Source organism: Eurosta solidaginis, chromosome 1 (genome assembly GCF_040869045.1).
Source record: "Eurosta solidaginis isolate ZX-2024a chromosome 1, ASM4086904v1, whole genome shotgun sequence".
NCBI lineage: Eukaryota > Metazoa > Arthropoda > Insecta > Diptera > Tephritidae > Eurosta > Eurosta solidaginis.
The window spans coordinates 5,913,986-5,930,636 of NC_090319.1; the positions used below are offsets into that span (position 1 = coordinate 5,913,986).

The 16,651-nt window shown below is 39.9% G+C and overlaps 1 protein-coding gene across 6 annotated transcripts in view; it reads left to right on the top strand.

Moving 5' to 3' along the window:
* Positions 1-16,651, top strand: part of mtg (mind the gap) — a 74,690-nt gene that overhangs the window by 51,848 nt on the left and 6,191 nt on the right. The window contains exons 2-5 of one of the 6 annotated variants that reach the window (XM_067778318.1): positions 10,059-10,181; positions 13,257-13,396; positions 13,468-13,761; positions 13,823-14,299. In XM_067778318.1, coding sequence (XP_067634419.1) covers positions 10,059-10,181; positions 13,257-13,396; positions 13,468-13,761; positions 13,823-14,299 — 1,034 coding nt within the window. The remainder of the gene's footprint in view (positions 1-10,058; positions 10,182-13,256; positions 13,397-13,467; positions 13,762-13,822; positions 14,300-16,651) is intronic. The other 5 variants (XM_067778326.1, XM_067778334.1, XM_067778340.1 and 2 more) reach the window with 5 other exon arrangements.

The window sequence follows — 16,651 nt, forward strand, 5'->3', positions numbered from 1 at the left end:
AAACCCCCTAAGACATATTAAGTAGGTTGCTGGCGTTGGGATTGCCTTTCTAGTGTATTGGGCAGAGCACAATTAAATTGCATTCGGTCCATATTTTTCATAGGAGTTGATGCATGCTCTTTACCAGTACTTGCGTCGTTATATTTTAGACGGGATATTGATCTCATTACGTAACAGTTGTGCAGTGGAATGTACCTTCAGTCAGCAGCCATTGGAGTATCGAGTTCGCATTCTCAATGCCTATTTATCAGTAATGAGAAGTGCTCCCTCCAAAGCTTAAGCACACTCTGTACGACAGCTACCAGGTCGTCATTATCGTTCCTGCAAGAATCTGCCCCGGTCTTGAAACCTTCCGCCTTGTGGTAGAGTTTCCGGGCATTATTCCTATCAACTAGCATCTGAAGCTCCCCGCACTCACGCCACTCTGTCTCATGTTTTATTTTTCACTGCCTTCTTACAGTATGCCTTTACGGTATGCGTGCTGAGCTGCGTACATCTTGCAGAAGGATGCGTTGTCTCTTATGTGCCGGTCGTTAAGTCTCTCCAGTGTTTTAAGGATAAAAGATGAGAGACTTATTAATCTGTAGTCATTGGCTTCCTAGTGGTCCAGTTTCCCTGCTTTAGGGACGTACACGATCCGTACACTTCTCCAGGCTCCGGGAATATAACCATCTTGTGGGCATATTGAAAATATACCATGTAATGGGGTCTCAGCTTGTCACAAGAGGCTTGCAACGTGGCTTGTATCTCCCCATCAGATTCCGCCAATTCGAAAAGTTCGAACAATTTGCTAGCCGTAAATATCTTATCCTGGTCTACGATGTTGGTGACGTCGAGTTCTGAAAAATAAGCACGCCATAGTAATGCTCGTCGCATCCATACATCCCGGAAAGTGTGTACCCATCAAGAACTCCAAAGTTTCCAGACTGGCGACGGTCCATGAGCCATCATACTTTTTTAAGCAACTCAGGGCTACATTTGACCCAGATTGTATTTTGCGAAGTTTTGTTGCCTCATTTGTTCTCATAGTATTTTTCCCATGACTCCTTTTTTGCCTCTTCGAGTCGCCCATGTTTAGCTTCCTGTGTTCCACGACATTGTCCTAGGTTTAGAGCGTGGCCTAGTTAAGGGACATAGAAAGGGTCGTTATCCTTGTCGTCCGCAATTGAAGTTGAATTAACATGCATACTTATATATGTAAGTAGTATCTATTATGCTTAATTAGTCGATACCTATTTTTGCTTTGGTTCATAAATACATACCTACATTTGTACGAGTATGTATGAATGATGCCAAGACAAATTCAAGATTTGTAAGCTTTAAACATTTCATCAAAGGTAAACACGAGTGCATTTTATTAATTAATTAACCAGCACGATCTCTTCAATTAACTGCAATAATAATAGTTAAGTATTTTGTTATTTAAGACACCGTAAATGACTCTCATAATAACCTCAATTAGGTTTGGAGGGACGTTTGAACTTGAATATAACAATTCATGAGTAATGACGGGTTTATTTGCTTGTGCTTGCAAGCGTGGTCGAACATGTTTCATTTTTTCTTTTTTCTTTTTATTCGCTACCTGACATTTGTCATGACGTTAAGGGCTGAAGCTGTCAAAAGATGGAACTAATGTCGTGGTTACGTTGTGCTAGAGTTATGTTATGTAACACACGTAATTATACTCAGTTGAGCAGAACTCACAGAGTATATTAACTTTGATTGGATAACGGTTGGTTGTACAGGTATAAAGGAATCGATATAGATATAGACTTCCATATATCAAAATCATCAGTGTCGAAAAAAAATTCGATTGAGCCATGTCCGTCCGTCCGTCCGTTAACACGATAACTTGAGTAAATTTTGAGGTATCTTGATGAATATGGGCACTCATCTCAGATCGCTATTTAAAATGAACGATATCGGGCAATAACCACGCCCACTTTTACGATATCGAAAATTTCGAAAAATCGAAAAATTGCGATAATTCATTACAAAATAAAGATAAAGCGATGAAACTTGGTAGGTGAATTGAACTTATGACGCAGAATAGAAAAATAGTAAAATTTTGGACAATGGGCGTGGCACCGTCCACTTTTAAAAGAAGGTAATTTAGAAGTTTTGCAAGCTGTAATTTGGCAGTCGTTGAAGATATCATGATGAAATTTGGCAGGAACGTTACCCTTATTACTGTATGTATGCTTAATAAAAATTAGCAAAATCGGAGAACGACCACGCCTACTTTTTAAAAAACAATTTTTTTAAAGTCAAATTTTAAAAGAAGTTAATATATTTACAGTATATAAGTAAATTATGTCAACATTCAACTCCAGTAATGATATGGTGAAACAAAATACAAAAATAAAACAAATTTTCAAAACGGGCGTGGCTCCGCCCTTTTTCATTTAATTTGTCTAGGATACTTTTAATGCCATAAGTCAAACAAAAATTTACCAATCCTTCTGAAATTTGGTAGGAGCATAGATTCTATGACGGTAACTGTTTTCTGTGAAAATGGGCGAAATCGGTTCAAGCCACGCCCAGTTTTTAAACACAGTCCACCGTCTGTCCTTCCGCTCGGCCGTTAACACGATAACTTGAGCAAAAATCTTTATATCTTGACTAAACTTAGTCCACGTACTTATCTGAACTCACTTTATCTTGGTATAAAAAAGGCCGAAATTCGACTAAAACCACGCCCACTTTTTCGATATCGAAAATTACGAAAAATGAAAAAATGCCATAATTCTATACCAAATACGAAAAAAATGATGAAACATGGTAATTTGATTGGTTTATTGACGCAAAATATAACTTTAGAAAACTTTGTAAAATGGGTGTGACACCTACCATATTAAGTAGAAGAAAATGAAAAAGTTCTGCTGGGCGAAATCAACAGCCCTTGGAATTTTGGCAGGAATACTGTTCGTGGTATTGCATATATAAATAAATTAGCAGTACCCGACAGATGATTTTTTAGATCACCCTGGTCCACATTTACATCAAAGGGCCACTCGCTTTTAAAACCCCCATTAGTCCCTTTAATTTGATACCCATATCGCACAAACACATTATAGAGTCACCCCTGGTCCACCTTTATGGCGATATCTCGAAAAGGCGTCCACCTATAGAACTAAGGATCCCTCCCTTTTAAAATACTCAATACCACCTTTCACTTCATACCCATATCGTACAAACGCATTCTAGAGTCACCCCTGGTCCACCTTTATGGCGATATCTGGAAACGGCGTCCACCTATGGAACTAAGGATCACTCCCTTTTAAAATACTCATTAACACCTTTCATTTGATACGGATATCGTACAAGCACATTCTAGAGTCACCCCTGGCCCACCTTTATGGCGATATCTGGAAACGGCGTCCACCTATGGAACTAAGGATCACTCCCTTTTAAAATACTCATTAACACCTTTCATTTGATACCGATATCGTACAAGCACATTCTAGAGTCACCCCTGGCCCACCTTTATGGCGATATCTCGAAAAGGCGTCCACCTATGGAACTAAGGTCACTCCCTTTTAAAATACTCATTAACACCTTTCATTTGATACCGACATCGTACAAGCACATTCTAGAGTCACCCCTGGCCCACCTTTATGGCGATATCTCGAAAAGGCGTCCACATATAGAACTAAGGATCCCTCCCTTTTAAAATACTCAATACTACCTTTCACTTCATACCCATATCGTACAAACGCATTCTAGAGTCACCCCTGGTCCACCTTTATGGCGATATCTGGAAACGGCGTCCACCTATGGAACTAAGGATCACTCCCTTTTAAAATACTCATTAACACCTTTCATTTGATACCGATATCGTACAAGCACATTCTAGAGTCACCCCTGGCCCACCTTTATGGCGATATCTCGAAAAGGCGTCCACCTATGGAACTAAGGATCACTCCCTTTTAAAATACTCATTAACACCTTTCATTTGATACCGATATCGCACAAACAAATTCTAGAGTCAGCCCTGGTCCACCTTTATGGCGATATCCCTAAATGGCGTCCATCCATAGGACTATGGCCTACTCTCTCTTAAAATACTATTTAATACCTTCCATTTGATACACATGTCATACAAGCACATTCCAGGGACACCCTAGGTGCATTTTCCTACATGGTGATTTTCCCTTATTTTGTCTCCATAGCTCTCAACTGAGTATGTAATGTTCGGTTACACCCGAACTTAGCCTTCCTTACTTGTTTCTTTTTGTTTTTATTCGCTACCTGACTTTGTCATTACGTTAAGGGCTGAAGCTGTCAAAAGATAGAACTAATGTCGTGGTTATGTTATGTAACACACGTAATTTTTCTGTTGGATTTTTTGATGCCCAACGGCTGCGTTGTAATTTGAGTTCAAACTGAAAAAAAATCTACTCATGATAAAGATGATTTACGGTATCCAATCGACCAATCGTCAAATTAAGCCAAGAATAGACTTCACTGCTCTCATTCAGACTTTGCAGCCCCTTCAGTACGCCCACGGCAAATGAATTGCGCTAATAGCTCAGCACATAGTATTTCTTTGGGGATCGATTGAAAGTAGTACCATAAACATTTCTACCCAGCTTATGCTGCCTTATTGACGACATGCTGCGATGACGACATGGCTTATGATGCGAAAGTCTTGATTCTTTTTCGCAAACCTCAGCTAGAGTAAGGCAGATGAAAAAACTAAATTTTCTGCATCACCTTTTTTGCACTCAGAGCGCGGCTGATTTCAGCCACCCAGCGCCGGACACCAACACTTTGGTAATATTCGCCAGCTCCTTTGCGTTAAACCACAGCGGTACTTCAGATAAGTCCATTGAACTGAGTATCATCTTCTAAGGCTTGAGTATAGGCAAAGTTTTTGTCAATGGGAGCTCCTACAGCAGCACAAATAAACGGATGTTTTCCTAGCCCTTTCCTCAACATTTCATTTGCAACAAAACTATCTGCCTCGTATAGTTTCTACCGTATAAAAAACTTCCGATTGGCAGAATTCAAAACGGGATATTACTGAAGGCAGGTATTGATATCTCCTCATAAAAAACTAGTTCCGTTTTGCTTGGATTGGCAGCCAATCCACACAGCTCCGCCCACCGCTTCACTATATCGAGATAGCCCTGCAATATAACGTGTCCAAAAATTTACCCCTGAAAAAATCGCCAGGTATACTGCGTAGGTAACCACTCAGCACACATTACCTTCAAGGTCCAGCTGAATTTGGTTTACTGCCATTACTTAAAATAAAGTCTACAGAACTCACCATTGCGGCGCATCTCTGAACACTCTTCTATTGATTGTATTCCCACTCCTCTCCGATGCGAAAATTCTGGCACACGATCTTTTCTTAAGGAATTGGACCAGAATCAAAGCTCAGTATAAAGAAGCTAAGACCACAGTTTTTGCTGAACTGTTACAAACCGGGACATCGGAGCAAACAACTACTTCATTTAGCCCGCCTTCCAGGGGAATTGTCAGACAAATCCGTAATCCGTTACGATGAGAGCCGTCATTTACCAACCCAGCCGTTTCATACAGATAAACACGAGGAGACCGCAAGCCTTATCCACACTGAGCCAGTTAATACCTTTGCCCGGTCGCGCCGCTCAACCCCGTTACCCGTACCGTTCCTGGTGTTCTGGGGCACCACTACTTTTTTTAAATTGTAATGCAATGTTCATTCAAAGATGTTCCTAAGAATCCTTTCGATTTTAAAGAAGCAACGAGAGACTAATTGGTCTCAAGTCCTTAGCAGATACATTAGATCTCTTGCCAGCCTTTGAAATATGGGGGACCTAGACCATATTTTAGCCAGCTACAAGAAATCAACAAAGAACTTGGAAGTAGAACAGAAATATTGCCATCTCGCCCAAGACACAGGTATGGCTTGAAAAATTAATAACACACGCAAGTTGGCATTTTCATAGGGGCATGCTATGCGTTTTTACAGGGCCAACAAGCAGTATTAATGCAGCGCGATCGTGATCTCATGAAAAGAATTCTCAATGTTGTGTTTTTCGTTGTTGCAGCTGTAGATTTAGGGGAATGTTGCGGATGTGGGCAGTGTTTTGCTGGATATTAGACCAGCTCACTCCGGTACTAGTACCATGTTGTACTAGTGCGACTGCCAGAACAATTTGTTTCCACACAGGCACCTTCTGGTCTGTGGAATTCAGTCGTTCCTTACGATAGGCATAGCTTACCGCGGGAATATTTTTGTCTAGCGCTTTGAGCCGCTACTCACGGCTTAGTGATTATTCAGACTACGCCCTTCTTTTCAAAACTTCAATGCACATGCCCATTCATTTCTTATGGCCGAGCCACAATAAAATTTGTCATGAACGCATGCCAGTGACCTCGCCACAATCACGCAAGATCTTGCGTTTGTAAATATAAAGGAACTTCAGACTTGGCGGTTGAAGTTTATTTCGCTTTGTACATTCACATACAAAATTTCCCGAAGCACTGCTAAAAACATTCTCCATATACAATAAAAATACTTGCCAACATACATATATTGTCTCCTTTTCAATTACTAAAATTCAGTTTTTAATTGTGAAAAATACTAGAAAAGTACCAACGAGTGAGAAAAATAAATAAAAATTCGTATGCTTTGCTTGCAGTAAAAGTTGGAAGCTGGCTACTTTTTTATGTCTGTCGCTGGAAATGCTGTTCTCCATAAAAATATCCGAAGTCTCCTTATCAAGCTGCTTATGTGACGGAGCTTTTACTCGGCTTTGCATCCAACATAAAATGCCGGTCGATATTTCATGTTTTCATCCGTGGTGATCCAGCAAAGAAGAATTTAAAAATACATACATTTCTTACAAAGGACTTCAACGATAAGTTGAAAACTTGCGTAAAGTAGCTTACTCGCTCATCGCCAAGGTTTTTCAGCATGAGCATGGCTATACCGTCTGGACTTATTGTGCGTTAGTAGTCCACAAGAGCAATCACTCAGTGATTTCCTTTCATAAGGTTAAATTGGGTTTGATAAATGTTTCCAGCTTATACTCGGTTTTTACTTGTTCACTTGACTACAACTTGACTCCCGTCAACTGCGTTTTTCGTCCGTATTGACAACGAAGTGACAAATGAAATGACAAACAAGTGAAAACAGGGAATCCCACTGGTATGAAGAATTGTATTTTAAAACTTCATTTGCCAATACTTTGGCATTGTTTTTTTTCGTTTACCAACTGGCGCCTCTACAAAGCCACAGCATGTGAGACAATGGGAAATAATAAAACAGGTTGTGAAATAATTGAATGCTACATTTTAGGTCAAAACCTTTTTATCAACTTCCAATCACTTATCTTAAAAATTATTTCTAATTGCTTTCTTTATGTACAGGTCCCTTTTTCGCTCTTATTTGGAATCCAAATCTGTAAATAAAGTTTTGATTGTAAAAATTCGGATTATTAGCGAGCTTTGGGCAATTTTGGTCGTAGTGCTTTTGTTTAGCTATATTTTATTAAAATAATTTGTTAAAAATAAACGATTGTGAGCACACAAAAAAATCTATATGTACTATGGCACTTGTGAACATTTGATTAGAGCTAACACTGCATTACCGGCAGTTGCTAACGTTCGCCAGATGGCAGCGCGAGCGCAGTAAGTTTATAGATGTTTGGTTGATAGAACAGCTGATTTCTGTAGATATTTGATATGAGGCTTTTATATTTGTTGCGCAAGATGCGCACGGGTCCGGCTCGTATAACATAATGGAAACGCCTTTGACACTAAGGCCCGGTTTTTCAGTACAAGTTCCACTCAGTTTGTTAGTTAAACTACGCTTAAACTTATTCTGCAGTTTTTCAGTCTACTTGAACTGAAGTTTAAGCTGAGCTTAAGCGGCCAATCTGGCAGGGTTCAACTCTAGTTAACCTATCGGTGATTTGTGTTTGTTCGAAATGGCATCGAATACCCAACAAGTATTTGGGCTTGAGTACCATTAGAGCTCATGTTGATAACAAGCACGCTTCTAAAATCTCAAGAGTTGTTGCTTAACAGTGGCTCAACCTGAGAATCATAGTGTACTCAGCAAAAGAGGAAATTCTTTATAAAGCGAAAAATGCTATTACTTAAGTTGAAAAAGTGATAGTTCCCAACTTGTGGTTCTTTGACTGGTCTCAAGTGTAAGATTCCAATACTACAGTATTTTCACGAAAATTAAATAAAATATATATAATTTATTTTTGATAAATTACGCTTCATTACTGCTATCAATCAGGTGTTTATTTCTTACAATAAATAGCTGTAGGCTTTGGTGGTACCACCTTGGAGATTTTTTTTCAACTTCACCTCAACTCGGTATCCAATGTAGGATATCAACTGGAGAATAAAAAAGATAAAAATAAATGTAAGGCGCGATAACCTCCGAAGAGATCTAAGGCCGAGCTTCTCTTCCAATTTGCGTCGTGCTCCTCTTGATTTTCCCTACAAATTGGCCGGACGGGACCTACATGTTTTTAAGCCGACTCCGAACGGCATCTGCAAGGCAGATGGGTTTTCACTGAGAGCTTTTCATGGCAGAAATACACCCAGAGCGCTTGCCAAACACTGCCGAGGGGCGACCCCGCTTAGAAAAATTTTTCTTCTAATTTAAAAACCTTATTTCTAAAATTTTGATGTTGCTTTGCCCGGGGTGCGAACCCAGGGCATACGGTGTGGTAGGCGGAGCACGCTACCATCACACCACGGTGGCCGTGTTGAATATTCATTTGAGAACTGTAAATTTCTCAAAATCTCTCAAAGGTTGGGTCATAATTTGAAAATGCTAATGACGTTGGAGATCAACTCGAGAACTATAAATTTTAAAAAATGTCTCAAAGGTTGGATAGTGACTGGAGAATGAAGTTGGATATCAACTTTAGAGCTATCTACTTTAAGAATAACTAGATAGTGATGTTGGATATCATCTCCGGAACTAGATATATATATCTCTGGAGAAATATCTTTTAAATGTTTGTTGGGTAAGCAAAATTATTAGCTCGGTTTAATTTCGCTGTTCCCGCTAGGACGTCGCGACACTACGTGTCTTTTCTTTCACCGCTATGTCGCCTAAACTTTGTTCGCTTCCTGCGTTAAATAGCCTAATACTTTCTAATTTGACCTGATATTTTACAGTTTGATATTCTCTCTGAATAATTTTGAATGGTTAAATGCATTTGTAGGTTTACTTTACCAGTCGACCATTTTCATTTCGTGTCGCCTTTAAATAAATAAAATAATAATAAAAAAAATTCAGCTATTTTCGTATATACAAATTATCTAGATAATAAAAAACCAATGTTGCCGTACAAAAAAGCCTACCCCAAAGGCGGCCTTAAACTGTGACTGAAAAACTGCTCAGTAGTTTAACTGGCGTTTAAATTTGGCTAGAGTTTAAGCAAACTTAGTTTAAGCTAAGCTTAACCAACTACCGAAAAACCGGGCCTAAATGATCAGCGGTTCAGTTTGAGTTAATTTTTTATGACAGTCTTATTTACTTAACTGGCGCTTAACCGTTTAAAAGGTTATGGCCGTCCAAAAAGGCGCGCCAGTAGCTTTTTCTCTCTGCCAACCGGCGCCATTTGGTCATACCAAGGGAGTTTAAACCGTTTTCCACATGGTCCTACCAGCGGAGTGGGGGCCGCCCTCTACCTCTGATTTCAGTCAGTTTGACCTAATTAAAACCAAGCATTGCGGTATTTCCTCTTATACCTAATGAGATGAAACAAAATTGGGATTTATTTTTTGAGAAATATTTTTAAATTTAATCACGAACTTTATAATAATAATTTATCTCAAAAGCCAACACAGAAACCTTTTCAATTCATCACAATCATTTTCGTAAATAAAAAATAACCGTAATCATCTCAGAACTCTACATACCATCTACACTATCTGTCCGTATTTCATTACAAAAATACTACACTATCCAAATAAACTAAGTAGTATCGAAAAAAATAACTCCTGCGAAAACTAACTTTGCCTTCCTCTTTAAAAAAAAAAATGTGTTTCAAAACTTTCTGTAAATATCCTTTTTCTGTGTTTGTTTTTAGGATTGGCTTGCGGGACATGCGTTTTTGAATCTGAATTTGGTTTCATACTCAATTGTAACTTCAAAAAATCTGGACTATTTCGTGTAAGGAATTTGGGCGGCCTAAAAGCACATTTTGGTTTAGGTAAATTATTGAATAACCGTCCTGTATTATTAATTAATCAACAGAATAGTTACTATTGCTTTTAAATAAAATTAAACTTGGTAATTGAAAATAAGTAATTGGAAAGGAAGAACAAACTAGCTGATGACAGTTTTGAATAGCCCATATCATATCAAATTTCTTAAGTAATTAAAATTTAAAAACATTTACTTTTTAAACTTTTTACATACTTAGTCCAAAGGAAACGGGTATGGTCTTCTTTACTATATATCACAAAAGGTCCCGAATTAGACTAGGCCTAAGCAACGGGAGATGAACCTGCAGGAAAAATCTTGTCCCCAATATTTGGGAATCGTTCTACACAACTACGTCGTGGAAAATCAACGTGAATTAGAGAGTGAGTGCCGCTATAGCAATTTATTCATGTAAAAGAATTCTCTCTCTCTCATTGGATATTGGCAACGATTGTAAAGCCTATCATATACTTTGGAGTCTTTGGATGGTGGACTGCCATAAAAAACAGTACTTTAGGCTACACTGTATGTCATTCTGCACATTCCATCCCTAGGATTGGTATCGAAGAAAATTGAGTTAACAACTGCAACAAGACCCAATGCCTTGGGACAGCTTGAGCGCAGACCATATGCCTATAAAAGTAAGGCGTCATCAAATATTGGACGAACGAACTTCCATTTTCCCCAGCTATGCTTCGGTTGGTCTCTTTGAGCCACAATAGAGGTGGAAGGTTGGCGCAAGGACATTAAATGGCAGTGAAGGCGATACACATTTGCATCGATGGTTCCATAGTAGTAGACGGAGTAGGGCCTGCGGTATACTGCGCTGATACTACAAGCTGCAAGAACACTGCGGCGTTTTTCAGGCGTAGAAACACTGCAGGAAAACATATAAAACTGCAGCCGCGTCAATTTTTACATTGACAGCCAAGCAGCAATTAAGATAATAATCTTTCATAGCACAAGATCTAAAAGTGTGTTAGAGAGTAAGCAATCTCTGAAAAGATTCGGGATACAGAGAAATAGACATTTATATTGGTTCCCTGGGCATATGGGAATAGATGGAAATGAAAAAGCGGATGACCTAGCTAAATAGGGCACATCACTCGAAGCATGTAAGGTAGGCCGAGATTAAAAAGAGGCGATAGTTACACATGGCGTGAAGCCAGGCGCGGCGCTGCGGAACGTCGAAGATCATGTGCAGGTATTTCCACCTTAGGCCAAGAAAGTTACTCGTATCATTGAAAAGACGAGACTGTAGGCTCATGATGGGTATTCTGACTGGACACTACTTTCTGGCGTCACATGTTTTTAAATTACCAAAGCTCCTAGAAAGCGTTTAGTATTTACCAAGAGGATGGAGTTGCTTAATAATCTGGCTTCTGATAGGGTTTTTCAGTTTGGTCGTTGAGCAAACTTCCGGTAACGCTATGGACTCATTTAGCCCATTTTTTCTTTAGCGACCACTATTTGACTGCTACTCTATAATTTAATTAGTAAATCAATTTTTAATTTAATTAGCAAATGCGGTTTGTATATTGCAAATAAAACAAGTTAATAAAAATAACTGAAACACAAAAATCTCATTAAACCATAAGCGAAGATAATAATTTATAACCACTGCTATGTTATTTATGTATCTATGCCAATGTCAATGACTTCAAGATTTTAAACGGAAAACCATATTAACGGACGGTAAAATCATAAATAATTAAGCAAAAATTGCACGCTTCATTTTCTTCTTCTTCTGCTAGTTATATTTGGCATTCGAAGTATTCCGATTAGTGGTCCAAAGAAGTACAGCAGGGTTCCCAAATGGACTAGATATCAACTACTTAGGACAGCTGCAGAACTGTTTCAAGATCATTTAGGCACTATCTGCTTGCCATTCCAGAACTATCTCAAATCCAAAATAAATACTTGGTGCGATATACCTTCGGTAAGAGTTATGACGAGCTACTTCTCTGATTTGCGTAGTGTCCTTTCCTTATCCCGATTAGAAAACCCCTTTTCTAATTGAAAAGTCTTTTTTCTAAAATTTTGATGTTGCTTTAGCCGGGGTTTGAACCCAGATGTTGTAGGCGGATCATACCGCGGCGGCCTTTTGGAAACTATCTGGGGAATATTGCTGACTAGCTTTTATTTCGACATCATTTCGGAATCGTGCCGGTACTATTTCGGAGTTATTATAGTTTCGAGTTTGTTTTTAGGATAACTAGGGGACTGTACCGGGACCGTTTCGAAAAATTTTCTTGCAACTATTTCGAAATTGCTTTTCGAATTGTTTCGGTACTAATCTGGGACCACTTTGAAACTATATAAGGTGCTCGGTACTATTTTGGGATTATTAAAGGGATCGTTTTGGAAATACTTCGGTATAATTTAACACCAATTCGGGCTAGCCTCCGAATGGTTTTAGTGACCATTTTGAGACCATTAAGGAATTGCTTTAAATATAATTACAGTACTAAAAAATGGAAGGCGCAATACACCTCTATAGAAATTTAAGACGAGCTTCTCTTTCAATATGCGTCGTGGTCCTTCTAATTTTTTCTACAAATTTGCGAGGTGGGACATTTATGTTTTACATCAACTCCGACGGCATCTACAAGACCTTTCGGATTTCGGCATTGATTGAAATTTCGTAAAGGGGCCCTTTCGGGACCATTCGCGATTATTTTCCAGCTATCTGCAGATGATGTATATTGGAACGTTTTTCTCTCATATCTATACAAATTTGTTACAACCAAATATGACAATGGATGACGGAAAATAGTTCCAATATATGTATGTAAATCAATATGCATACTTTGTCGGAATATTACGAAAACAAAATGAACTATCTCCGACACATTGTTTTTATCATTTGCTTTTGTTTGGGTATAAATTCGGAACTTTTCCAAATCGTTTTTGGTACTGTTTATGAGTTGTTTTTAGGATTTTATAGTGACTATTATATGGAGATTAATATTCTGGATTTTTGTTCCCTTCTATGAAGTCCTTACGGACTAGCTAGTTTAACTTTTATTACGATACCGGACTCCTTTTTAAGTCACATACTCTTTTTCTTTCTTAAATTTAGGTTTCAGTTTGGGTGATGAATTGGGCTTCGGAGAATCATTGGGCAATGTTGAAGGTGAACCGGAGCGTAGGCGTGCCATCAGCAATAGAAATGGACCACCACCCAATGTTGTAGGTATATTACCTGCCACAAAACAAACGGTAAATTTAAAAACTGATGAATGTTGTTGAATATATATGAAATCCTTGTGCTATGTCCTGATTTTACACAGAATTTTATTCAGCCCATACAACATCCCATTCCTGATAAACGCATTGGAGGACGCGCTTCCACCAACTACAATGTCGCATATAGAGAAAGTCTTAAACGTCAAGTCGCGCCGACACAGCTTATGACCGAAGCACGTCCACTGCCGTTAGGTGTGCCCGCTTTTCGTCCCATACCAAAGACAGCAACTGTGCCACCAGCACAATTTGCACAGCGACGCACAAGTGTCGCCGTAGATGCACCAAATCCACGCGTACGACACAATAACAAATTAATAGAGAGTTACAATCAGTCAGCTGTGAGTTAAATATCCTATTTGTTTATATCTAAATTTTAACAACTTCAATATATTATTACAGAACTCTAATCGCACATTCCATGTTGCCAATCCAACCGTCTCAGAGCCGATTGCCGTGCCAGTTTTTCAAGCAATGCCCAACTCTGTTGCACGTTTAACTGCAGTCACAAAGTCGATTACACAAGCTGAGGACCGCGTTTTGCATACACATCCAAATTATTTACAGTTTGAGGAACCAAAATTCGATTTGAAGGATGTAACGGTGGAGGAGTTGGCAGCTGCTGCTAATGTGACTGTGGACACGATTAAACATGCAATTTACGTGCGCGAGCAACAAATGAAAGCTGAGCATCGTGCCATGTTGGCAGCTAAGTTACGTCAGGAATTTGTACGCACCTCAACCACCGCCCGTACCACGACTACGACCGAGATACCTCCTACGCCGTCTCCAATGGTGAATAATTGGGTGCAACAGCAGGATGTTATGGAAAGTCAAAATATCAAAGATAATGTGGCCTTCGAGAGTAAAATGTCTAAGGTAGGTGACAGTTGTGGTTTTCACATTGCTATTCGAAAGCAGGACTGTATAGTGGTGAATGGTATTCATTTGCCTACCGATTAATCGGGAAGCTTTAATCTTTTCGATCTGCAGCTTAGTAGCTATGTCAAAGCAGCTATGAGAAACGTATCCTTAAGGAAGCGCAATAGCTCAAGCTCTTTCTTCTATAAAAATTCTTTTCAAAATATAACCCGATTATTATGATCGACGTCCAAAATGGACGCACTTTTTATCCGAAATATTATGACTTAATACATGCGGTAAACATAGAGAAGCATTTGTGTCAACAAGTGCATCTTTGGTCTGAAAACGCAACTGAAAAGTAAATCCCTCTGCCGACAACCAAAAATACGCTCTATTAGTATCTTATTATATCTACCCCAATGTATGGCGTGGAATCGCGGACGATATCGAAATATTATATTAAAGCCCCTAGAAGTACTGCTATGCGCACCCATATTTTGCAGCGGAGGAGAGAGGTGAAGAACATTTGATTTGTCTTAGTGCTACCAATTAGCGTCAATTTTCGTGAAGCCGGCATAATTGTCATGATTCGCTACGCAACGCCAAATCGCCTAGAGAGTAGAGAGCCAATCAGTGATGATGATGATGGCGAGTCGAATACGTGCCGATCAAGCTCAAAGGAGGAACAGATGATCATAAAGTGGTTGTACTGTTCAGCCTTATGTTACTCCATAGATCTGGGCTTTTCAAAATATTAAGGCGTTACCAAAAGTTCCGCTGCGCATTTTCAGACAACAGCTGATCATTATGACCTCGACAACAGAAAAGAAAACTTCATACCACCACCACCGCGCTAAATGCCATTAGCACCCAGATAAATTGCGGTTTAAATCAAAACCCCCACCATAGCACAATACTCGTTGCGCTAGACCTATCAAAAGCTTTTGATACGGTCAACCATGGCACGTTACAGCAAGACCTGGAAGGGGCTACCCTTCCTCCATGTCTTAAAAGGTGGACCGCAAATTATCTGGGTGGCCAGCTGGCATCCGCATAGAAACGCAACCTCAAAACCAAGAAGAATTAAACAAGGGGTGCAACAGGGTGGTGTCATATCCCCACTTTTGTTTAACTTCTACATATCAAAGCTACCTTCGCCACCAGAAGGAGTTACTGTCGTTTCCTGCACCGATGACAGCACAATAATGAACACAGGCCCAGGCCCACAGATCGATAAGCTTTGCAACAAAATAAACGACTACCTCCCTAATCTCTCCAGTTTTTTCACCTCGCGAAACCTGACATTATCACCGACTAAATCATCGGCGACCTTGTTTACAACATGGACTTCCCAAATGTCGACCATTTTGAACATCCACGTCTATGTCACTACGCTACGGACTGTCCTACACCCCAAAATCTTGGGTGTGACGTTTGATCAGGATCTATATTTTGGTGAGCATGCAGCCGCAACTGTACCTAAAATCCAGAGTCGTAATAAAATCCTCAAATCTCTTGCTGGCAGTACTTGGGGGAAAAGTTAAGAAATGCCCATTACCACTTACAAAGTAATGTGCGCTTCCCAAGGCAGTCGGTTCTATGTAGCGGAGCGACTCGGAATTTTTCCCGACCAAGGACTGTCATTTCAGTGTAACCCATTTAATTTGTTGCGTCCCTCCCACAAATTGTCATCCTCCCAGCAGCTCCTTGCAGCGGGACGGCTCCATATTCTCTTGCTCCGGGAAGGTATCAAACCCAATCCAGCACCGTCTCCTGACCCCGGTCCAGAGAAATGGTTTTGCTGCATCTGCCGGAAAAGAATCTTTTTAGTTCGGTCATACTCTTGTCAGTGTGTCTCGTGTAAGGGATGGTTGCATCGGACCTGTTGTTCTGGGCTAGATCCCAAAACCAGACGTCCACGTAACTTCTATTAATCTTTTGTGGCTCCTTGCTGTTCACGCCCTAGGGCGTCCCGTAGTCTACGCCAGATTGCGAGAGCTGAAATGGAGGCGCCGTCGCGTTTATCACACACCACTCTGTGCAATATCATATATTTGATCCCGATATCGGCCGCAGGGACAGTGTCTTAGAACGTCAAGGCTTATCTGTCCGGTCAGGCGATGCAAAACTATAAATCATCAGCATCTACATCCCTCGTGGCACCTGTTGCCCCAGTGGATACCGCCCTAATATCAGCGCTTTACTCACTGGCAACAATCGCATTAGGCGATTTCAATGCCCATCACGATCTATGGCATTCGAACTTGCGGGCGGACAGTAGGGGTGAGATGTTGGCGGATCAAATAGAAGAAACGACGTTCTTCACAATAAATGGAGACGCCTCCACACGTATGGTAGGAAGCTGTC